Raw genomic sequence first — 26,127 nt, 5'->3', positions numbered from 1 at the left:
ATAAATAGTGTTTTTGCTGTAAAATTAGAGCACATTCCTGCAAAGCTACCTACCAATAGAGTTAGATACCGAACATTCAATGCCAAATTTTGGTACCTGAGAGCGCATCTTTACAGTAATGTTATGGTAAGTGCGATGTCACCCCAAAATATACTGGCTGCATCCAGAATTCCTCACCAACATGCTGCTTAGTTTAATAAAATAGTATGTTTTTTTAGTATGTCTGAAATCTTGGTATGAAACCAATAATATAGAATAGATGTTTATTGTCATTGTTTCAAAAAAAACAAAACATAGTATGTGAACTGCTTACTGTCTACGAGGAAATATTACGGTATGCATTCTTTGCTTTCTGAATTGATTTTATACAACAAATGCTTAGCCCGTTCAGCAACATAATGGGTAATTTTTATTTAATTATTTTTTTGGAGAAGACTGTGAATTTGCTATTTATTTCACTTGAAGTACACTTTTGTCTGAATTTTTCTTGTTTAATCAGATTTTACAATTATTTTCATTCCTACTTATGCTGGTCCATTATGAACAATATGTAAAATTGCAGGAAACTGTTTTTAAGTTTCAAAAAGAATTGGGCGGGGGAGAGGGGCTGCCTAAATAATGACCTAATATGACTGAATAATAACATCACAACAGTCTAATCTTAATGTAGACTATATGTATGAACATCTTTCTAGTCAATAATTTACTGATAATATTTCTTGCATGTTCACTGGTACATTCAGAGTAAAGACAGAGAGGGAGAGAGCATGAGGAGGCCAACAGGGCAGGTAGAGTGGCTGGCATGGAGGTGAGTTTTCGATACCACTATTGGAAATGCCACAGACACAGACGAAAATGCAGGTTTAGGTCTCGGTATCGGCGAATATGTGCGTCTATGCACAGATCTGATACCATGTAATTTAGAAACGGGACCCTGCGACTTCCCAGTTAGCTCCGTTAGCTCTGCTTAACATTACACACCGGAAATCAATTCTTCTTTGCTGCGCTTAAAGCCAACACAGGAAGTTGCGCTGTGCTGCTCTTGGCAACTACTGTTTTTAGAGCGGTGAAGAAGAAGTTGATTTTGCGTGATTCAGATGGAGCTACCAACATGTCAGCTATTTGGCAATATGTTAGTTTGGATAACTCCACCAGTAAAACAGCCACATGTTCAGTATGCAAGGTTGTAATTTGTAGGGGTGGCACAAGTGTTGCCAATTTCAACACCAGCAACCTTATAAAGCATTTGAAGACGCATCACGCGAAAGAGCACGACGAAACTGCTCTCCCCAAACTTTATGAAACAGTGAGGGAACACATTTCATGTAGGCTTCCCCCGATATCTCACTCCAAACTTTTCGTGAAACTTGGCAGCCCTGTAATGGGAATTCACATTAATGCGCTAATGTCGGTTAGCATCATGACTGCAATAAAAGTATATTTACCAACGATCCATTTTAATTCACATACTGAACATAAAACGACGTGTGTGCTCATATTTGCAAATATGACTTATGATATATTGACTCTAGAAGTGAATTAATTAACTGGTTAGAACTGAAATAACATTTTTTTTGTTATTGCAGAGAGAATAGAGTACCAACAAAAGGGATGATTGGGTATAGGTATCAAATTCCAGGTACCGGTATCAGAACTGATATTGGTTCAAATGTGAACGGTGCCCAACTTTACCTACCAGGTGCACTGTGAGTACTCTCACCTTTTCCACAGCGTTCTCCATAGTAGGGCCGATGACACATACAGCTGGCACGAACCCACATGTCCACACACTGCCCACGTTGCATGCAGGGGTCATCCTGGCACCAGTTCTTTTTGCTGCAACCCATTTCCAAGCCCTTGTTCTCCTCTCTGATGAGGTCCTGAGGCAGAAGCAGCTTATGGTCAACTTCAAGGTCTTCCATGCAGCCAATGAAGCCCCTTCCGCTGGATGTATGGGCTAAATATTCTTGTGGTGCCCCTCCAACATAAAGCTGATGAAAGGAGCTGGGCTGCAGGAAGATTAGGTGGTTGTAACCCTCATTCTTCACTTGGCACTCTTCCTCACAGCCGGGTCCTTTTACAACCAGAACCAGCCTCTCATCCATGGTCACAGTGACCTGTTGCCATTCTCCATCATTGACTGGGCCAGGGTAAATGACCTGCAGAACCTTCCCTGACTTCACCCTGGCCTGAACAGAGCCTTCGATGAGCTCCAGGGAGAAAAAGCGCTCCATAGTTCCCCGGTAGTACAGCACCATGTTGGGCAAAGTGCTCTTGAATCGGAGGTGCATGTGGAGCCCGTGGTTGTGGTCTTTAGTCTCTCGTTTTGTCCTGTTTTCGGAAACAGGCAGCTGCATGTGGACATAGCCCTCTATGTTGAAAGAGAAGGTGGTGGAGGTATTGCAGCGATCTCCAGTCCAGCCAGGCAGACACTGGCAGGCGTAGCTGTGCTCTCCGTCATCGGTCAGCACAGGGACACAACCTGCTCCATGTTGACACTGGTGCTGTTGGCAACCGACCAGGCGGACTTCACAGTCGGGCCCGCCCCAGGGTTCCTTGCCTGGCTTTGGCACAGGGCAGTGACACCTATAGGAGTTGGCAGCGTCTTCGCACGTGGCACCATTCTTGCAGGGATTGCTGTCACACTCGTTAATGTCCACCTCACATTGTATGCCTGTAAGTAAAGACATACACGTTTAACACTGATTCAAATCCTCAGCAGCCATACCATATCCTTCACATGGATCACAGTGGAAGTCATATTTCATCTAATAATGTAATCACGAATCTGGTTAATCAGACAAACAACAAGGAGATTGAGGCTTGGACCATGGAAAGTCAGACCACAGTAAATGACAGTAAATTAATTACAGAGCTAAGTGTGTATGCATACAGATGAGCAGGCAGGCTTGGTTTAGGCAAGGTATGATTTTCTTCTGTCAGTGTTGTTCGCAGATGGGGAAATGACTGGAGGAAATGGCCATTCATTGTACCAAAAAAAAGGTGAATTAAATCTCCTTAACACAATTAAACCAGTGTCTGGCATACAGATTATATCAGCTACACATTGGAATATTTCTTGTCAGACAAATTTGTCAAACACACACAGACACACAGAATTAAAGACTTGGTTTCAGTGGTCAGAGGTGCCTCATCAAACCGCATTCAACATTAAGCCCTGGCAGCCGCAGTCAACTTGCATTAACATAGTCCTTTAAAATACTCTACACCCAAGGAACCCTAAAGCTGTTCGTCCTCACATGCTAAGACTCCAGCCTCATATACGAGCACTCAACTTTCCTCTTCGTTAATGTAGCATTAAAATGTACCTGTCAGCCACCAGGGCCCACAGCAGCAGCAGCACAGCAGCAGCAGCAGCATCAACCTGCTTCCCCCCATGATCCACTGAGACAACAGCCAACACACTCCTCACACTGCTGGATGACAGAAGTAACACAACCAGGTCCCCCCTCTCTCCCTCTCTCGCTCTCTCGCTCTCTCTCTCTCTCTCTTTAGCTTACAAAGCAGAAGTGCCTCCACTCCTCCACTCTGTACCAGGCAGACAGGCAGGAGTGATTACTTTTCCTCCCTCTTTTCCTCCTCCCTCTCTTTCTCCCTCCTCCATCCCACCTAGAATCCCTCCCTCACACCCGCTGCTCCTATCCTGCCTGTAGCTCAGCCCTAGCAGAGCGGTAAGCCTCCAGCTGGCTCCTGTCAGTGTTTGACAGGAGGAATGCAGTGCTGCAGTCCCCTCCCCACTCCATGAGCTGGCCTGTGGATGCCCACTAGCGGCAGGAGCCTCTAGGATGAACCTGCAGGAGGTGCTGCAGGTTCAAGGCTTCAGTTGGGCGAAACTTGAACAACACTGGACCAATACTTGGAGCCCACGTTGACCTTTTTTTTTTATTTGGTTTTATTGAGAGTTACTGAAGTCACAGACTCTCTGAATTTCAACCTAGCTATTCAATTATCAATTACTGTGAATTAAAAACATGTTTTGAAAATTTCAGAGACAGTGACATTAAAATCCTGCATCCCAGAATAATTCCTGTTCCATCATTATCATCCTGACCTTGATGTCTGCATTTCTTTTTAAACCAAACTTTATTTTCAAATTTCTGTGTTTTTGTTATATGTTCACCAGAGTGGTTGGAGACAGGATAATCCGTGTACCCAACGTTCTTTCGTTTTTTCGTTTTTTCGTTTCAAAACCAAATAAAAAAAACGGAAAAACAAGTTTGTTTTTCTGTTTTTCTCTTTTAAACCCAGAACGAAAAAACAGGAAAAACAGAATAACACAAAACCACATTTAGTGCCTGTTATTCTGTTTTAAAACTAAAACAGAATAACGTGAAAATGAAGTTTTTGATTTGTATTGTTTTGTTATTTTGATATTCTGAAAATTCGGGGAATGCTGGGAGATTTTTGCGGAGTCAGAGGGGTAGGAAGTGAGCCCGAAAGTTGAAATCGCAGACTCTCCAAGTAGAATGGCCGCACTTCAGCCTTATGCAGATCTAATCTGCGAACTTTTTGAGAGTGGGAAGACACACTCGGAGATCAGAGATGTCCTGCAGCGCGAAGGTGCCTCGCAATGCTCCATAATGAGAATTGGGGAGCATTGATCTAGTCTGTCCTGAGCCTCCAAAATAAAGTTTGAGAAATGTCTGCAGGATCTCAGGGCTGTTTGGAAAAACAGTTTATTGAAAATGTTATGACTGAATGATATGTTCCCATTCAATCCAAAAAGAGATTACTCTCAGGATTTACTTCAGTCTAACAATTCCCACATTTATTCTTGAAATATAAGATGAAATATATCAAAATCACTGTCACTAGATATAGAGCATCAGCATCTCAAACCATAACAAATGTGCACCTTGTTTACTTAATACGTTGGAAAAATAGAAAGAAAGTAGAATCTGAACACAAACTGCTCATAAAAATCAGCTCAAACTGTCAAATTAGGCAGTTCTGATCAGATACGGATCAAGATTCTGTTTGCTTTTTTCTTACCTCAAATGTTTTCAAAAATGTGCTGTTTACCTGTGATATAGGAACGTTTCTTACCAGGCCATCAGGATGAAAATGGACATGGGGTGGACAGAGAGGAACTAACTAACTAACATGCACGCACAAACATGCACACATGGGTAGACCAGCTACCAAAACAAAGAACAGAGGAGCTCAGATTACAACACACACAGAGGGAATGTGACTTCACTCTCTGTTCAGGACATCATTACTCCACTATATATTTACATAGCAAACAGTTGTCTGCTGCTATATTAATGTTCAAAATGTTCTATATTTATTTATTTTTTATTCTGCCTTTATTCACATCATCTCAGACATCTATCTTCTTCCATATGTTTTTTTTATCACATGATCTATAATGACTTAATCAAGCTTTTGCTGATGTGATGAGCAAACCAGAGAAAACCACAATGTGAAGAGATTTGTTCGTAGACTGCATATTGTATACTGTATGGCCAAACTTAACCCAGACATTTTTCATGCAAAATGTCCTTCATCAGCCTTCAAACTCTAAATCCATAAGCATGAAACAAGTGCAATGAGGAGGGCATGAGAGGGTTTACCTACAGTATATCTATATATAGTGACGACCACCTCATGCACGTGGAAAGTCAACCTCTTAAGTTAACAGGATCATATTTTTGAGCCATATGGAGTTTTCCTCTATCTGTCTTTTCTTGCTGTTGCACGAGTGAGTGATGTGTTCAGAGTGCAGTATACCATATTAATGAAGTGCAGATCATTTGGGAAAAGGACCTTGCTCTGCTCAGAATGTTTTGTATGTTGTATCTCTTCTTTTTTCATCAGGCTTTAATTAGGCTCCTAAGCAGCTTTGCTGTAATCTCCCCTCCCCCTGACAATTTTCTTAGGAGACCCCCATGTAATGCCCACGCTGGACGCCTGACATATGGCACCTTTTATTGGCTTTGTTGTTTTCTGCTATGCTCCTCCATACCATATGCCCTCTCATCCCCTCCTATCCTCCGTTCTGATGAGGCTTCCACATCATGTGGCCCTGATACTGTTAGAAAATTAGCCTCTCATTTTGTTACTGAGAGCTTTTGGCTGAATTCCTCACTTCTAAGTCCAGATTGTGCATTTCAAGGTCAAGCTTTTGGTGCAGTTCCTCCTGTTTTGAGTGATGCAGTGACAAATCTCCTCTAATGAGGAATTAATACCTTGGCTGGCAATTAGGAGTTATCAGCAGGAGAAGGATTAACTCTTTATTGTTTGGCCACGGAAATTCTGAGACCTGGCATGAAGGTTATCCGTCTACACTGGCTTCTACTGAGGACATAAAGTTCACTTCATTTTAGATCTTTCTTGTCTCTCACAGGGAAGTTGTTTTGCTGTGAGGTAGCCCAATATAAAAACAATGACAGACAACTTTAAAGTCCAAATACAATAATTACTGGTCCCTAATACTGTAAAAAAAAAGAGCTGGTTGTGAGACATGGCAAACCTCAGAGGAAATTAACAATATTTAATCTAATCTAGTCAAATAACCAAGAACATGAAATAAGATACAGTGTAGGAAGAAGTTTCTAATATTTTTTGATTCAAGAGATTGTTGTTGATTGACTAAGCATTTAAGCAAATGTCATTTGAACAAAACCTTGTTGAAAGTTTGTTGAAAACTAGCTTTATACTACTTTTTCAAATATGCAATAGTACTCCCCAAGACCTGTAAACACACTTTAAAATTGGTGGAGTCAACCTCTAAAGAGTACAATTTGGGTTTGCCAAAATGGACATTGCTTTCATGATGATTTTTCAACTAAAAACAATGAAGGCTGCTGCTCACCACTCAGAATTTTACCAGCCAGCCTAATCCTATATTATAGTCATATATTTCATGAATATAGTCATATATTTATATTATACAATATGTTGTAGTTTATTACATTAAAGCTATGAGAAGCTTATCCATTTCCCTTGTGCATTATATTAGAAGAGAAAAGTACATCAATTTAGTATGTTAACTGACTATATTCATTTTATTTCTACTTTTCCAGTGTAAAATGTAACTGTAAATACACAGAATTAATATGTAGCATAGTGTCATACCAAAGTACACTGTCCACTGTTGTCCTTTAACAATATTTTACGAAAATGCAAGCCATGAACTCCACAGCCGTGTCTTTAGCTGTAGTAAAGTTCAGTAGTCAGTAAGTCAGTGTCACAGCTGTACAGGCTCACTGACCACAAGTCCATGCAACAGCGGTCATGTGATTTCAGAGAGTGCTGGTCCTTGTCTCGATGTCCACTGTCAGTGAGAATGAAAAGTAACAGGGACAGGACACAACCCTGTGGGGTGCCTCTGGAGGAGAGCAGCTCAGTTTGGTTTTGTTAGGAGATAAGAGGAGCAGATAAGAGGTTTCTCCTACCTGTGAATCCGTCTGGACACACACATTCATAAGAGTTGACCAGATCCTGACAGCTTCCTCCATGCTGACAGGGTGCAGACTCACACTCATCCACATTGACTGAGCAGTTGTCTCCTACAAACAGAACATATTTATGAGATTCATATCTATATCCTCATTGCTTCATGATGAGTTAATGAGGTATTATACAGTACCAAGTAACAAAAGGGCTTTTGTTGTGACTCACCAGTGAATCCTGGTAGACAGTGGCAGATGAAGCCAGCTGCCTCTTCATAGCTGAAATTTGCATTGCTGAGTTCAGGCAGCGTCCCGTAGTTCAGGATATCTGAGCGTTGGAAACACTGGCCACCATTCTCACAAGGATGCTGCTCACACTCATCTACATCCACTTGGCAGTTCTCTCCTTCATAACCTGGACAGACACACAGACATCCCAAAGGCTTGCTGTCTTCATACAACACTCACAGGCCCATGAATACATCGATCCCATCCTATCTTCCACAAATATACACCAACAGGTGCCCCACATACTGTACGTGTTGTTGACTAGCTAGAACTAATGTCTGCTCTGTTGGCTGCATGGGCTGTTTGTGGCAAATTAACATGAGCTGCATTAACACCTCAGCTGTCTTCATTGCCTAGATTCTTTTAAGTCAACAGGGGACATTTTACCTGAATAAAGCAAGCTGAAAATTTACATTTTCTCTGAGTGAGTACATACTTGCATTTGACTACCATGATATATTCCTCTGCTGCAGCAGGAAATAATGTAACTCGTTAAGAGGCAAACTTAATTTGACCAACTCAGACAACTGTATTTTTGCATTATTGCAATCAAAAATGCATATTTCTTTCCTTTTACCTGTAGCGCTATTCATCAAAATTTTGTTTTGGTGTGAGTTGCTGAGTTTTGGAGATATCGGCCAAAGAGATGTCTGCCTTCTCTCCTATATAATAGAACTAGATGGACTCAAAGCACACACACAAAAAAAATTCAACAGCAATGTCTCTTTATAGAAATCATGACCCAGTTACTCAAGATAATCCACAGACCTTATCATGAGCAGTTTCATGTAGGAACTATTTTCTTTCAACCGCACTACACCTGCCAACCGAATCACCAGAAAAGACAAGAGGCTCCTACTTATGACAGTTCAGGATGTAAACATTAACACCATCCTTCTCACCTGAACTGTAACATTTGCTAGCTTAGAGGGTTTAATTAGCTAGCATCTCGTCCATGAGTAAATGCACATTTCCTTCAATGCCGCGATACGGAAAGAAAATAGATCCTTCATGAAACTGCTCACAACAGGGTATGTATTGTTATTGTCTGTAATGTATTGTTTTGCCACTTTGAGCACCAGAGGCCAGGTGCCATCTAGTTCCATTATATAGGAGAGAAGGTAGACATCTCTATGGCAGATGTCTCCAACTCAGCCAGTCACACCAAAACATTCTAGATGAATAAATAGCACAACAGGTAAGAGGATGTAGTCATGATTTCCGGGTGAACTGTCCCTTTAAAACTATCTCAATTTAGTTAAGTTTATGATGTCACTGATATGCTAATGAGCATATAATGTAATTTAGTGACTTTTTAAACAGGATTTAGCTGTTGAAAACAGTTGGAAACACCAACAAGGACAATCACAATTGCTCATAGCCAGTATGAACAAAAGGACTAACTACAGAGTTAGTATACTTTCAGTCTTTAAATCCACCTTTGAAATCTGGACAGGGTACTTTTAGGACATGCACACCACACACATGCACACACACACACACACACACACACGCGCGCGCGCACGCTCACAAACACAATTATTACAGCAAAAATACACATGAATACTGCTGACGTCTGCATCTCTCTCTGTAGCAAAGTGCTTATGCATTACTCTTCATAATTCATCACAGCCCTGAAAGATTTAAATAGTGCCACACAGCTGTTTTTATAAGCTCGACCATAAATATTGAGTGGTGTAGAGCACAGCTGTTGATCTTTAGCCCCTTGTCTTGGCCTCTAAAGTCAAGGGTCAGATCATCTAGCTCCTTTTGTTTGCTATGATCTATGTGTGGGAAACCTCCACCCTGGCGACACTTTTTATGTGTGCAAGTTCTAGGGTTTTTTTTGTGTTACTTAAACATTACAACATGCGTTTTCTTTATGATTTCAATTTAATGATCAAGCAGAGACACTGGTGGCAATCTACTGAATATCAAAAAGAGTTGTTTACGCTGTTTGTATTATGTTGAGTTTAATGGCTGTATTACACAATATGTTAACGTATACTGAGTTGTGGGTTTATATGTGACTGCTGCGATGTTTGAGAGGTGGTTTATAACAGGTGTAGAGTTGGTGCCCAGAGTGATGGGGTACCTGGCCAGCAGTGGCACTTGTACTGATTGATCCCATCCAAACAAGTGGCTCCATGCTGGCAGGGGTCAGAAGCACATTCGAGAATTTCCTTGTCACAGTGGTCGCCAACAAAACCCGTCCCCTCGCAGTCACACTCAAAGCTACAAGAGAGCACAGACACAAATAAGTCTTACACTGTGATTGTCAACAAGATGAAGTGGATAGTTATAGACTTAGACTTTTTGTTTGATTCATAATGGAAAATTCACTGGCTTGTCCAAACCTTATTAGGAAATGGAACAAAGGGATATTTTGAATTTAAAATTGTCTAAATCAGTCATTCAATTTGTAGTGGACAATGGATAACGAAAGGCAAAATGAATGTTAAGGCAACAAAATGTAATTAGAACTAGCAGTGACACCGCCTGTTGCGTTGCCTCACATGGCCTGTTTCTCAGCCAAAAAGTTGCACCTAAACACACCACAAACACCACAATGGAGGCAACAAACTACACTAAATGGGTGAAATCATGAATAGTACAGGGCACTTATGCACTTATTTGCTTCTAGCTGAATAAGTGCATTCACTGCCCCAGAAATGCAGACTCTCCTACCCATTCAATATGCTCAGTTGGGTAAAAAGCCACAGACAAGGCCCGGCTAGTGCGGAGGGTGCAGGAGACACTGCAAAAACTATAGCCACAGATGCTCGCTGGCCCCAACATCATTGGTCTAGTGTGTCACAAAATAACATGTTGAATTTCAAAATTTCACCTCATTGCCAAGTCAAAAGGGTGATGCAACATTTTCTCATCATAACACAAATAGAGAAGTATTATAATATAAAGTCAGTTACACAGCACTATCTACAAAAACTTCAACACAAAGCGCATCAAATTGAGCAACTGTGTGCCATACCTTATGAATCCACATTTTCAATTGTAACAAGAAGAATTTGGTTCTGTCAAATGTCACTGGCACAAGTCTGGCTATGAATATTCAAAGATGATTTAATATTTACAAACAAACACATTCAAAGAGATAGTCAATTAACTAATAGAAGTGTTGCTGCACTCTGCAAAGAAAGTGATTAACAAGGATGGAATTAATCCTTACAACACATAAAAACAGCATTATTTCAGCTCATTCACACAACAAAAGTAAAAACTGCACTGTGGGCAGTTGTTCATTATTGGAGCTGACATTTTGAAAGGGCACTTAAAACAATCACTCAGTCCTGAGTTCTGGACCATTTCACATCAGCTGTCTTGTTCCTAAGAAAACTTTATATGATTCATTCCTGGTCATCCTCAATCCCTGCTGTTCCAATCTGTGTTATGACCAGGTATTCTCTCCACCCCCAGCCATCTAATGACTCATCACAAAGACTGACACTAAGTGGATTAATTCTATCCCTGGTCAACTTTAATGTCTGCCATGCAGCCTCAGGCTGACCCAGCACACTGCCGGATGACACATCAGTCTTACCAGGCTCAAACTGAGAGGGAAATATACAGACCGATACAGAGTACAGTAAAAGTCATATGGAAATATGAATTGGGTATGCATATGATATAAAAAACAATCTCTTACAACCACCAGTCTAACACAGTGTATAGGTCTGACCTTAATTACAACTGGACATCTGATTGTATTCCACCAAAGTTTGCATATTCATATTCAGACATCTCATCAGCCTTCCGATCTCAGAAGTGTCATTAACCACCACCACCACCAGCAGTGTCTGGACTCCATGGGGGGATTTATCTTGCAGCAGCTCAGGGCAGACACCCCTCCATCACAAAAGACTTTTGTTGCTTTAGACTCTACAGGGACAAGACTCAATTACTGCATCATCTGCTGTAATAAACATTTTCTTTACTTCATTCACTTGAAATATAATGGTCTGTTCATCAGCTGCCATTTACTACAGACCATACACTGAATGTATCAGTACCATTCTTCCTACACTAACATTGTATCTGTGGGTATGTAGACAGTAAAAACATGTGCTGTGTTTTGTGTGTGTGCGTGTGTGTGTGTGTGTGTGTGTGTGTGTGTGTGTGTGTGTGTGTGTGTACCTGTTGACCCTGTCTATGCACGTGCCCTCATTCAGACAGGGCATGCTGGCACATTCATCAATGTTGACCTCACAGTCCTGGCCCTGGAAACCGGCCATGCACTCACACGTGTATTTGGCGACGTGGTCTCGGCAGGTGGCGCCATTCTGGCAGGGATGCACCTCACACTCATCGATCTCCACCTCGCAGTTAATCCCTGTAGGGGACAGAGCAGGGATGGCAGTGGGCCAAGGCATGAGATTGGCAACACAGCTAATTATCTAAGCACACGTACAGATACCACATAGTAACACTGGAGCTGCCGGGGGCTCAGCTGTCAATTGAAAACAGCAACACAGACTAATGCTACTTAAACACAGCCATGCCAGCCTTTTCATATAGTGAATGGTATGAAATGGTAGAAAAATAAAGCAGTATGGTATGTGCTGACTGTGCTAATCTATACGCCCCATTGCATTCAAAGGTGTGATTGTTTTTTACCTGAAAATGATAAAATTTTAAATCACTGATTGCTGAAAGAAACACTGGATAACAATATGGTCAACAGAAAAGTAGTGCTTTGACCATATAAATCAAATCTTTCTCCAAAAAGAGCATGGATGCATTTTGGAGCCTGTACACAGGATGTATAATGCTGGCATGGAGTCAGTGAATTAGCTAGGGGCTACTACTTGAGCCCTGTTTTGTTTCACACATATTTGTTCACATTTTGGCAAATTGGCACAGTTAAAAGTATGCTTGAATTAACAATTAGCAGTCCTGTGTGTAATGTACCCATGGATGTAGAAACAACTATCACTCTGATATTTTAAAGAAACCCATCAATATTTGATTTCAATTTCTGGCTTAATAAGGAGCACCAAGCAGATTTATGGCAGCTTAACCATGACGGATATTGTGATAATAATTGTGACCTGTGTGTCACAGCCATTGTTGCAACTCCAACTGCTAACTGCGTTGGTGAGGGGGAGAACTACAGTAACTAACTCTCTGTTGTCTTCAAAGCACCTGTGGTGTGCACCTCCGTTCCCGACAGTATCTGTGAAATTTTGTAATCTCTTTTTATTGGTTATTATTATTTGACAATTTTATTCATTCAGGTCTCATGAAATGTTTCCAGTAGAATGATCCTCAGAGGAGGAATGAGTCTTTGGTTGAACTGGTCAAAAAGCACTAATACTGTAAATATGCAAACTGTGAGGAGTCCCAAGCTGATTAAGCTTTGTCAGAATGGTTGGGAACAACTGAATGACACCAATACCACTTTTACACCAAAGTTAGCGTGTCTATGCAGGTTTTTTAAATGCGGGTAAACCTGCTAAAAATAGGTGTTTGCCAGACTACATCCAGAAGATGTTTTAGACTATTTGAATTTGACACATCATTTTTTAACAAAGTTGCCAAGGAGTGAGACATCGAACTTCTTTTCTCACCTCTCTTGGAAGTTGCACATGCGCAGTACCAAACAGGTAGCTGACGATGCTCAGTTAGTGACAAGAAAGGCACTAACCATGGTTACTTTTTAGTATCTTTTACTTCAGTCTATCTTTCAAACTCAGCACTGACTGAATGATATTTAGGTGCTGATTGAACAGAGACAGATGGAATCAGATCATAGCAGCACGTCTGGCTAGGGGTGAAAATGAGTGTATCCACTTGGGTCTTGTTTCCATCACAACTGATCAGAGCTGAAGCTGATAAACACTCATGTATACAGAGTCATATGATGCAGAAGAGATGCCATTTGCACACATTCACATTAAAGACAAAAGCCAGATGTGAGTAGGTCTTGGTGGGTTTTTTGTCCAGTGTGAAAGGGGAATTAGATTTGCCACACACTTATCCACCACACTGACCTGCACCCTTTCTGCTCCACTATATAAAGGGCACACTACTTCCTGATTACCTCAAAGAACTTAAAAAAGACAGAAGGGTCGTTACATAACAGAATCTAGCTTTCGGGCCAGACTGCTGTGCCGGTTGTATTGAAGACAACACACTAAAACACATGACAGATATGTACGTCGTATGACTTCTGATGAAGAAAACACCTCCAGAAAACGAAAGAACACACTTCCGATTTGAGTAAAAGCTTAAAGCACCAAATACATTTTTTTAATTAGGTCAAATTAACAAGTTATCACAAACCTATTTCCACACATTGAACCGTGAGGGTCTAAAGCCCCCAGGACAGCTGCCCTTTTTACTCTCTTGCTAATCCAGCTTTGATTTAAGTGCTAGTGTTTCATAATTGGATTGGTTTAGTTGCTTTTTCAGCCTGAAATGAATAACATTCAAGGAGAATTTGAATTGTTGAAAATGTATTCATATATGTCAAAGTCAGCTCTTTAGCCAAGAATCTCAGATCAATAACACACATTTCTGCTTTCAGTTGTTACTCTCACTTACTGTACACAGTGTCTTACCTTTGAAGCCTGGTGTGCAGTCACACATATAGTGATCCACCTCATCCAAACATGTGCCATTGTTTTGACAAGGTCTGGAGGCACACTCGTTAATGTCCAAGTCACAGTGGTAGCCTTGAAATCCAGGCACACAGAAACACTGGTAGGCATTAACCCCGTCTTTACAGATGGCTCCATTCTGACAAGGCTCGGACTGGCATTCATCAATGTTCTCCTCACACTCTGTCCCCTGGTACCCAGCAGCACACTGGCAATGGTACCCAGTGTCAGGGATATCCACACAGGTGCCACCATTCTGGCATGTTCCTTCTGAACAAATGGTCACGTTATCCTTGCAGTCCTCTCCTCCCAATCCAAGGGGGCAGTGGCAGGAATAGCCATTGATTCCATTGACACAATAGGACTGGATGCCTTTGCAGGGGTTGCTCCGACATTCATCCACATCCTGGGTGCAGTTGATCCCTGTGAATCCGTCTGGGCAGTGGCAGATGAACTCGTCAGTCCCAAGCTTGCTGGTGCAGTTTGTGCACGGTTCCATAATACAGGCATCATACAACTCATCACAGTTTTTGCCCATGTACCACACTGGTCCTTTGGGGCACAGGCACACATAGTCCCCCATGTGGTCAAGACAGGTGGCACCATTGTTGCAGGGAGATGACAAACACTTGTCTGCTGCAGCTGTGCACAGTAGGCCTGGAACAGAAGACAAAACTGCAATTAATGAAGCAATAGGTAACATTTTTCAATTAAGTATGTCTTGTTTGGGGTGCCCCAGTAGACCACTCATCCCATGTACAGATGCTTTGTCCTTACTGCAGCAGCCCAGGGTTCGAGTGCCACCTGCGGCCCTTTGCCGCATGTCATCCTCCCTCTCTCTCATCCCATTTCCTGTCATCTCTCAAGCTGTCCTATAGAATAAAGCCATGAAAGGCCAAAAAAAAAAAAAAATGTCTAAATGAAAAGGGTTAGTACCTAACTGAAAAATATTTTTAAAGTTTCATATTCACTTTTTGGCATTCTTAATTTCACAAATTGTACATGCATCATACGATATAACATCTTGTTTGTGTATATTATGCATGTTTTGTCATTTTGCCCTTCGTGTGTCTTTGTCTATGCTCAATAAGTCTAATACTGAAATTGTTGGTTTTGTTACATTTCGAGCCCCATATTGTGATGCAGGTAGCACCTTGATGCCTCACTATCACACGAAGGTTGAGTTCAAAGTGCATTTACAGCAGCTTGAAACTTTAAAGGTGCTAGGATCAATATTTTTATAGAACAATGGATATAAAGACTATGCTTAATGTCAGCAGATCCCCACAGCTCTATGGAGCCGTCAAGCATCTCTCAATCCTTGTTTTCATTTTGAAGCCCATAACTTTAATGTGTCTTTCAGCAAGAAAGGCCACATCATGCAGGCGGTCAATATGGTTTGGTGGGTCAAAGACAGGACCACCCAGGAGACTCCAGTTAGAGTCCCGTGTGAAATCAAAAGTCAAGGTTGACTTGTTTTTAACTAATGTAACATATGTAACATAACTGAAATTACAATTTCATTATAACCCAAACCATGATCTTTTCCTAGACCTAACCAAACTGAGGCAGTAAACAGTCCAAAAGTCATAATATGTCAAGTTTTATTTTGAAAGTCTAACTGGACACTGTATTATTATCATCATTAACTTGACCATGGAGCCATTCTCGTGTAAAACTGATGCTAAAGGGGTACTGTCATAGTCTGAAGCTTAGGGCCACGTGACCAATTGGAAGTTAGAACATGTTGTTTACTGCAGCAGTCAGTGACTAGCTGATGAGTATTTTGCAGCTAAAGATTCAAATATTCTTATCAGGTGTTCCAAGGCCAGATCGCGGAGCATTTATATTTGCCAGGAGGCCAGAAACGCAACTCCAGACTGTGTGCTACCATATAAGTGATATAAATTTCATTTGGTGATAATATGTCAGTCTTGTGTTTATGGCTTGGTATGCTGATCCTGTGTTCCCACACACACAAAAAAGAAAAACAATCAGTAAATGCAGGTTAAAGTAAAGACCATCTTTTTTTAGATACATTCAGTTTTGTTACAACCTTTAATGTCTGGTTATTTATTTTTTATTAAAAATCTGTGTTGTCTAATGTGGATTTGGTTACATTTCTAGTCTTTTTAAATTATGAAAGAGCAGTGAAGTTGGTATGAGCAGGCATTTCAAGAAAAAAACACAGTACACCTTTTAAAGGATATGTAACCAGGTTAAGTGCTACTAAAACACCAAAGTAGTGTGGTCGCTAATCGCAAAAATACAGATAATCTCACAGATTAGGCTTTTACTATTGATCCAATATGTCCCCGATAATTAAGGTAATACTACATACCAAATAAATGTCTAAAAGTCTGTCATAAAGGACTAAAACTGTGAGAGAGTGCTTCTGTAAATGATGTGAAGAACACAGTAAACTGTCCTACCCCTGTAAGCTTCAACTGTATTACCCTCTGGCTTATATAGTGGGCTTCCTGAACCTTTTACCTTTAGTGGTGCTTAGAAACCAATCTGGTGATGAAGAGTAACAAGCCCCTCTTTTCTCTGGACTTAAGGTCACAGCAGATGGTGTTAAAAGTAAACTTATTACAAGACCAAGCTAGCAGCTGTCAATGTTGTCAGTGAACGTTCACTCACTACTGTTTGTACACAGTGTGGGACTTGGAATGTAATGGACTGTAATGTATTGAACAGTAGTGACATTACACACCTGGGAAATGCAATAATTGTCTTAATCACACTCATGCAAAACATGGACTGCACAGTTTATTTTTATTTTCTTTTTTGCTCTGCCTAAAGTGGAACTCAGATGGTCCGTCCATCTCATCAACACGCTAGTTCAGTGACCGTTACAGGCGATTTTAAGCTCTTCTTAGGGGTGCTCAAGAACACTTATATTTCATCCCAGCACTACAAAAACAGGGGGAGATAGACAGATGGTGAGCATTGTTATGGTGGTTAAACTGTAACTGTTTGGATGAAGGGGAAAAAACACTTCATTAATAGAATTTTTAACGTGTGGGAGCACAGCACCCCGAAAGGTCTGATGCTAGAATGGCCCCTGGTGCCCACAGAGCTCACTGAACACATTCATGATCTTCAGCAGCCTGTTGCTATGCGTAGCTATGCGTAAGTTCTGTCTTAAGTTAGAGTGTAAAATCCACACTAAACAATAGTTTGATACTAAAACCACAGAGACATAAGGTACAACTTAACTTCTGTCATGTAACGTCCAACTAACCAAAATATTGTCGTAGAAAATGACGTCGGTTATCGTACGTACTTTAAATAGCACAAGGCATTATGATTAGGTGATAACTATAGCTTCCAGCCTCCATCTACAGCTAGTTTAAAATAACAACAGTGACAACAAGTGATGAAACCATCAGCCACAACATATGGCAATATAGTGATGCCCTATTAATGGGCAGATGAAGTTGTAGCAATATAACAAGCTCATAATGAGGCTACATTTGCAAACTGTTATAAATTAGTAGCTAGTTGTTAATTAGAAAGTTATCTTACCTCATATATTTGCTTGCCAACACTATAACCTGTGTGTAATGTCAAAGGTAGATGCAAAAATTCACACCTCCTCATCCTCAAAGTTATCCTATCTTTCAAAATGACAGGGTGGGTGTAAGGTTTAAGTTGTAACTTATGCCGATGTTGGAACTGTTTCAGTTGGTGCAACCCTTGTTAAAATGTTGTGTTAGAAATTGCATTCAAACTAGGCTAAATTTAAACTTAAGCATAGCTGCTGCAACCCGCTGCTGAGGATTAACATTCCTGGAAACTCTCCAAAAAAACAGGATGGGTACAAACAAAATTTTGTGTAAAGTAGTAAGAAGGCATGGTCGAAGTGTTACCAAAAGAACGCGATAGACCAAAGCACTTGTGGCAGTCATGTTCTGTTACAGTATATTGTAATGAACTACTATCATGTTCAGATGCCTGTTTGAACTGATTGTTCACTTGTTGAAAACGAAACAAACAAAACCTTTAAACTCGTCCATCTTAAAAAGAAAAGTCCAGTGCATGCAGTAAGCTAGTCTGAAAAATTCAGTTGTGGAGCCTACGCGCTTCATACAAACACACTATTGTGTGCACCCTCGTGCCAGGGACACTGTATGGAGCATAAACAAAGCTCAAGGTAGAGAATACAAATGTATGTTAACCAAGCCAATTCTGACACCTTCTTTCCCCTGTGTCTCTTTTCATCACAAGCACCCACACTTAGAAATGCACTGAATCATGGTATTGAAGGATAAAATCCTCAAGAAGATGGCAAACAATGTGGTCCTCTGCTACCAAGTCATCAACAATTGCAACAATGTAACAGTAACACCGTGTTGATATCTTCCCTGCCACACCTAAATTCCTCATTTCCCACTGCATCCACTTTAACACCCCCAGTTCCTCTCACATACATCTGCTATCACATCCTTTTCACTTCTCCTCCCTCTGTCTTGATGCTTTCCATACCTGATAAGTTCTGAGAGGTGCTGTGTTGTTTGTGCTTCTCTGTTTAAATGTGAAAGCTGGTAACAAGTTCCAGCATCGTGCTTATAACCTTAGCTGATGCTTACAGCGTTAGAATGAGGTACAGTGAAGTGCAATGAGACCTGAGAATGTTAATTTAGGATGGCTGGAAATGTTTTCTCAAGCATGTCTAAAGTCTTAATGGGTTTGTTTTTTAAAGAAGTACTTGTTGGATTCAATCCACGGTTAGACCAGGTCTAGCTTCCATCTGTAGAGTCTACAGTGTTTTCCATTTCAAATCAATTAATAAATTGAAACTTAGACAAAATGAATTAGGAATTAATTAACTGAAGCTAGTCATGGAGCTTTTCATTTTTGTTGATTCTGGCCGCCCCTGTGGACAAAGCCTTAGTATACTGTCAGAAGTGCTTGTCGGATGGTTGAATAGCTACAGACACTGCCCCACACACACCTTTACAACCTCAGATTAGAGCGGGCAGTGTCCGACCATTTCAGTAACCTTCCAGAACTGACAGTCTGACATTCACATCCACTTTGAACTTTTCTCTTAGTCAGTGTCTTTAATTTGTGACACTTTTGACAATACCATCACAAACTGTGTTTTTTTGTCTTATACGAAGACAGGAATACTTTTTCTGTCGAGGACGTTAATGCAGTTAATCCCTCAATCTGCCCATGCTGCAGGGTGTGTTAACTGACCCAGGTTTGATGGTAAAGGAGGTATGATTTCCCTTTTATTTTCTCCTTATCTCAAACTGTGATGTCTTTTTCAGAAGTGTCAGCTCCCCTGTCTTGCATCATGTCTCTACATCTCTCTCCTTTACCTCCCTCTTTTGGCTGTCACTTGTACTGAGATCATCTTTTACCTCGTGTCATTGTTTTTCTGATTCGCCTTCCCTTGTTTAAGAGACCCCGGATCTTTGATATGACTGGCCTGTTGAGCTGAACTCAGTCAGACCCATGCATGTTAACTTGTGCTAGCTGTGACCTGTGGGCTAACAGAGACAGTGAGGGTCTCCTCACCCTTCACCCCTCCATCTAAACTCAATCAACCCCTCACACATTCCAGAGTGATGATAACAGCTCCTCCTACACACTGCCCAGCCCCCACATTACTGAGTACCTCATAGATCTTGGTTATGGCCAGACAGGGCTGATCCTGGCACTGAGTGGTACAAGTATCTCAACAGTAACACTGAGCAGAGCTGCAGGATGCTAGCAGGTAGGAGGATGTCAGGATCGAATCACAGATGCTCTCCAGAGTCCCTCTAGAGGGGGTTGGGTTTCGACATGTCATTACTCCCTCTGAAGGGAAGCAGGGAGTTCATTCACGTTAATACTTTTGTTTCATTCGTCTTTGATGAGTCATATTAAGTGTCTCTGCAGGTTTTCAAAAATGAAGTCAATTAAAGCTCTTCATCTATAAACATATATTTGGTTTTATTAGAGTTTTAGATTTTACAGTGTTTTACTCAAATTGAAACCTGCGCTTCAACCTGCAATTTTTTATTTTACTTTTTATATTCAACATATTTGTTGACTCACGGATTATTTCATTTATTGAGTTGCCCCTGTGATAAATGAAGTGTTCTCTTAGTTCAAAAGAAGCACAATGTTAGCAAAACCTCACATTTTGGAATCTCTATTTTCAGTCCAAATGGTTCATGTTTCCTATTCTGTCCTATTATTTTATTAGTGTGCAGGCTAATGTTTAGGAGGTGCAGTGGCGTACTCTTGAGTCAGGTTTAAGCACTTAAGCTGTACGTCATTTTACGTTTAAACTGGCATTACACAATTATTTTGCTTTAACATATCACTATGAACTAAATGTTGATTGCACAATGTAATGGCTACAGAATAATGACATCATCAGCATTTAGATTGGTTCCCTAAAAACCTTGCTTTTTACTTTGCTATTCTGTCCACCACTGGGCACAACATTTCCCAGGTAAATGAGGGCTGACTGAAAAAAGCCTGGCTCCATTTCTATCTGCTTTCACATCTCCATTCTAGACTAAATGAATGAAAAAACTCACTCACACTGTCCTGAATTGTTGCTCATTGCTGCTCTGAAGCTTTGCGAAAGCAGCGCCAACAGTAATGCTTAGGGCTAAAGCTGTCTGTTTCCACTTTATGAACACCCCTGAGCCAAATTTACACCTAAACTATAATAAAATACCCTTACATTGGAGAAACACGCAAACTAGTGGTTTTGCTAGATATGTAAAACATTAAATTGATGGCTTAACAATAATGTTGGACTTGCACAGTAGATAGGATGCATGCTGCTAACACCACTTCTACACTTTTTAAAGAACAAGATTAGTGATGTTCAAGATATTTTAGAGCTCCACTGTTGTCCCAAAATATTACACATAAAAACACATAACTGAGCCACACTGTGGCACTGAGTTACATGTTCCTTCAGTACCATGAACAAACACTGCTTTTTATTTTGACTCAATCCCCCAAACACTATCCTGCTGCCACAAATCCTCACTACGGCACCAGTGTGGATTAATCTGCTGTTGTTGGTGGATCTTTTGAAAGAAACTACAGTGATCCACTGTTTTAAGGAATCACTGAGCCTTAGTTAAAAAAAAATGAAACTATGTATTTGTGCGCTGTTTTAAAGATTGACTTCTTCAGTAGAAACCATTGGGTGTTTCTATACTACTCAAGGCTTCACCCTCCGTCTTAAAATATAATGGACCTCATCACCTCATTGCCAAAGACTCTTAGTTCTCATCTGATGTGCAGTGAATATCTATTCATTCAAAAAAAACATAAGTCTCTCCTGATTGAAATAGAGTCGATGGCAGTGAGAATATGTTACACTGAAATATTCTATGATGATAAGATGATCTAGACTGTTTAAAAGTGTGTACACGTCTTAAAATGATGCCATGAGATAAAGACACTCTTATATGAGGATTCTTGGCAGGTGTAAAAGGCAGGGGGAGAGCAAGAGAAAGTGTTTAACCCGAGTCATGAAAACAGCAACACAAAGTCAACAGAGAGTCTTGCTGCAGGGCAAAGGAAGCAGCAACGCTATGAATCACATAGAAAGGGAAGCCCCTGGCTAATACACAAGTTGAGCTCAGAGGAATTTTATTGAATCACCACAAGACACTGGCAGCTCTGCCTGTGTCCAGCTTTGTGTTCCTCAGGCTCCACAGCAGGTGGCTGCTTTGCTTTATACAAAAAAATGCACAAATCCTCTCTGAATCAGTCACAGTTACACACTGAGTCAGACGCACATCCTTTTGTCTCCTGCTCGAGCTGCTGCAAAGGCTGGGTCATTTCTATGCTATGTCTTTTGTTTGGACAAGGTAAAGGCACCTTTAGAATAATTGGCAGATTACAATCGTTGGACTAGATTAAAACAATGTGTGTTTTCTCTGGCATCCAGAGTAAATACCTGACTGCTCTGGGTGATTTCAAAACTTTTTTCCATAAAAAGTGAAATACTTCATTACAACATTTATAACTTTTAAATATGGTACACTTAATTTGCACCCTCGTACCCACATATTTTTAAATTTTTTGGGTCATCTGATTCCAGCTCTGACATGCGATCCTCCTCGACTTAGTCATAGTTTTACAATGTTAGCCTAGAATGCCCTTGTCACTGAAGCCCTGATAGAGTATGGTTTAGCTGGTGTTTTCCCTCTTTCCTAAAACTTATTTAGGCTTGATTTTATTAAAGCTAACTTATTTCAACCCTTTTACACCCCAACTCCCCCTGTGCAATGTCTGAAGCTGTTTAATCGCAGCAAATCAGCAAATGCTAAGCTTGTATTTTGTCTGTACTTTTCCTTAAAAGGAAGTCTTGAATATAGTAGTCTTACAAGACAAACTCTTCATCTCACAGTAACCGTCATCTTCACATCATCACATAAACTGTTTGTGTTTTCAGCTGCTGTACTTTTCTTTCCTTCCTTAGGACCTCAGGGTGCCGGGTCTCTTGCCATGCTCCTTAATACCCACCGCTCCCTCCATTCAAAGCCGAGACAAAAAAGCTGTGCAGCAGTGCAGCCGGACGCTCAGCTCGTTACCATGGTGATCTTTAGCAATGCCACCCGTAGCCAATCCCTGCCTCTGCTCCGTCACCATTTAAACAAGCTTCAGACGCTCTACACAAATGAAGGTCGCGGGAAAATGGGTCAACAGGGTTTCAATAGGTGCTGGGGTTGACTAAGACATACCCCCCCACCCCCTACACACTCACACACACACACACACACACACACACACACACACACACACTCAGACACTCCCTAGAACTGGTGCTGCGCCAGCTGTAGATTCATCACACATGAGGGAGCTATAAGAAAACCAACTATTCAGATCTTGTTAAATTAGTTAATTGTCTGTTATGAATAAGGGAGCTGTAAACACTAAAGTCAAATTTGGTCATTTGTACACATAAAAACACAGAAATCTGTAGCGATCACTGCATAAATGACTTACATACATCACTTAGTTCAAAGCTACTGACACTGCCATGATTACAGTATAGTTCATATGAGAAAGAAAGCAAAGAAATCAAAGAGAAACATTTGATCAAAATAACAAATAAGAAAAAAACACAAATGTGAGATATGAGAAACATTAGTGACTAGTGGCTCTGTAATTTCCTAACAATTTTACTGGAACTGTACTGGAAAGAACTTGTAAACTGATACTTAATTTATTTACTACTTATGTATTATTCACTGTGTGCAACTGTGGGATTGCTTGTTAAGAAATGTAATGTTTTTGCGTCTTCAGCTGACCTCCTGTGAACTAACTAAAAGATCCAATGGGTTACAGTAGCAACTAATTAGAGCTTATTAATTAGAGATGAACATTGTCTTTATGTTCCCTATATTTCATTGCATGGCTCCTCCAAACACAGATATCAATAAGATCATATTGTTCATTCATACTTGTACATTTATACTAGACAAACAGGGCTACACACTACAAATGTGGATGGGAAAAAATAAAAGTTCCTTCGCTGATATATGGCAGAGTGTGTTTACATTGCTATGGTAGCAGTAAACTGCACATGGAGCCTTACCCAGTTTGAACATCATCATGGTGATGAGCAGCGTCCTCTGATATCTGGACCAAAGTCTTCCAAACTCCATGGTGGAACAGGCTGCTGAGGTTTCCAGTCAGTGTAGAACAATACTGTCACTCCACAGGTTCTCCATCCAGCACACTGCAGCGCTCCATCCACGCTGCTTCAACTTAGCTGCTGACCCTGAGCTCCAGCACCTCCATGCCTGACCACTGGGTCTGATTGTGTGTCAGCGTGTGTTTTGGAGTGTGTGTGAGTCTCTCAGGGGGACCAAGCCAGACTTGAGCACAGCAGAGTAATCACCCCAGCAGAGAGTGAGGTGAGGAAAACATGAGCTGGAATACTGGACTGGACTGGATTCAACCACTGTGTGTTCTCTCTCTCTCTCTCTCTCTCTCTCTCTCTCTCTCTCTCTCTCTCTCTCTCGCTCTAGGGCTGTAACTTTTCATGATTGATTGAACTGCTGATTATTTTCCAAATTGTATGGAAACAGAAAGATACTGTTCAATTAACTATCAAATATGATAAAATAGAATGGCACTCAGCAGAGCACATACCTCCACCAAGGCCCAACAGTCCCCTTTAATTCAATCAAGCCTGATCCAATATCAGACTTATAAGCCCTGTATCACTCTAAATTTTAAACAACCCATAATTGCTTAACCATAATTTAAGATCCAAATTTTGTGGAAATCTGTTATTTAGAGTAATTTTGTGTAATCCTGCTGACAAACCAACCAACCAACAAACGGACACAGGTGAAAACATAACCTCCAGCATCCTCACAATCTAGAAGCTTGAGCAGGGATTGTTTCACTTTGAATTAAATTTTCACTTTCACAACAATCAATATTCTGGACATAATAGATAATAATAAATAATAAACAAAACATTTGTAAAATTTGTTTCCTTTTAGAAATTGAATTACAAATTGAATGAAAGGTCAGGGTGCCTCTCACATTCAACATGCTTTGTTTGACTTAATAAATTGTCCTGTATCTTATTTATTCCCTGTGCCATGGCCTACCTAGAAATGTCATTTTGTTTGACTGTGTTTCCATTTGTATTTATTTGTATTTCAAAGTATAATGAATGTATCTAGATGACTTAAATTAACTTAAATGTTAACATTCTTGAACAAAAGAAATGTAGATATATTCTTATTTCATTAAGGGTAACTGTAATTCAGATTCTTTTTGCTTCTCTGACCTTCCATGAGGTGGTACACAAGCAAATTTTTAAAAATGTCAATACTGACGCATTGGGAGTGTAGGTTGACAATAAAGGAATGCACCTTTATTCCACCTAAGGTGTCCAGATGAGAACGGAGGAGTTGGGGGTGGCCATGGTCACGTGGTCATGGTAGCAATGAAAATGAGAGTCCAACATTTATTTTTAACCATGAATTCAGCTGTCTGTTATACGGGACAAAAAGCACAAGGAAAAAAATTATTCGAGGGGTAGACATCAACTTTTGTGTGTTATCATGTTTGGTTCAGGAGATATGATGCAAAATACATCATTCAGTTATGGCTGAAACTTTGTACCAAGTTTCATTCACCTCAAATTTGTAGCATATCATCCAGACTAAAGGAATCTGTCGTATGTAGGCTAAACACTGTGTAAATCATTTTCCATAACACATAGTATTTGATAAAATAAAATACTCTAATACAAATTGTTCTTATTGTGGCTCTACTGTACAGATGTACTGAACAACAACCATAATTCCTGTAGGATGACTGTGATCATGAACTACTGTAGCCAATGCAGCTATAAATCCAAATGTAATATAATATAGCATATATATATATGCTTATACATATATATATATATATATATATATATATATATATATATATATATATATATATATATATATATATACATGCTCTGTATATAAAGCTATAAAAACTAATGGGGAATCGACATCTGTGTAAAAAGAGTGAGCTCCCAACTCATCACATACAGCAGCCTGGTCAGTGGCCCCACGCCTCGAAGTTTAATGCTCTAGTTTCCCCTCTAGCATCACTTCTTGAAGCACCCCTCTAGTGCAGTAGTATGCAGAGTCTTTCGGGTAGGTCATACACCAGAGACCGGGATTCACTACTCGTTTGTGCCCAAGAGTGCTTTGTTCATTTATGTAATGTAAGTAAGTTAGCGTCTATAAATGATGTAACTTCTGTTACATGAGACACATCACTTATGTAAGTTACGTTATGAG

The 26,127-nt window shown here is 40.4% G+C and overlaps 1 protein-coding gene across 1 annotated transcript in view; it reads right to left on the bottom strand.

Annotated features, from left to right (window-relative positions):
- The window catches only part of LOC140996482 (protein crumbs homolog 2-like), a 34,578-nt gene extending 10,608 nt beyond the window's left edge, over positions 1–23,970 (bottom strand). Inside the window, exons 1-7 of the mRNA XM_073466899.1 lie at positions 23,901–23,970; positions 14,288–14,983; positions 11,862–12,057; positions 9,802–9,941; positions 7,648–7,833; positions 7,422–7,535; positions 1,721–2,674 (exon numbers count right to left, since the gene is read on the bottom strand). Coding sequence (XP_073323000.1) covers positions 1,721–2,674; positions 7,422–7,535; positions 7,648–7,833; positions 9,802–9,941; positions 11,862–12,057; positions 14,288–14,983; positions 23,901–23,970 — 2,356 coding nt within the window. The remainder of the gene's footprint in view (positions 1–1,720; positions 2,675–7,421; positions 7,536–7,647; positions 7,834–9,801; positions 9,942–11,861; positions 12,058–14,287; positions 14,984–23,900) is intronic.
- Between the last annotated feature and the right edge of the window lie 2,157 nt (positions 23,971–26,127).

This window comes from Pagrus major, chromosome 5 (assembly GCF_040436345.1).
Source record: "Pagrus major chromosome 5, Pma_NU_1.0".
Taxonomy (NCBI): domain Eukaryota; kingdom Metazoa; phylum Chordata; class Actinopteri; order Spariformes; family Sparidae; genus Pagrus; species Pagrus major.
This window is presented reverse-complemented; position numbering and strand designations above follow the sequence as displayed.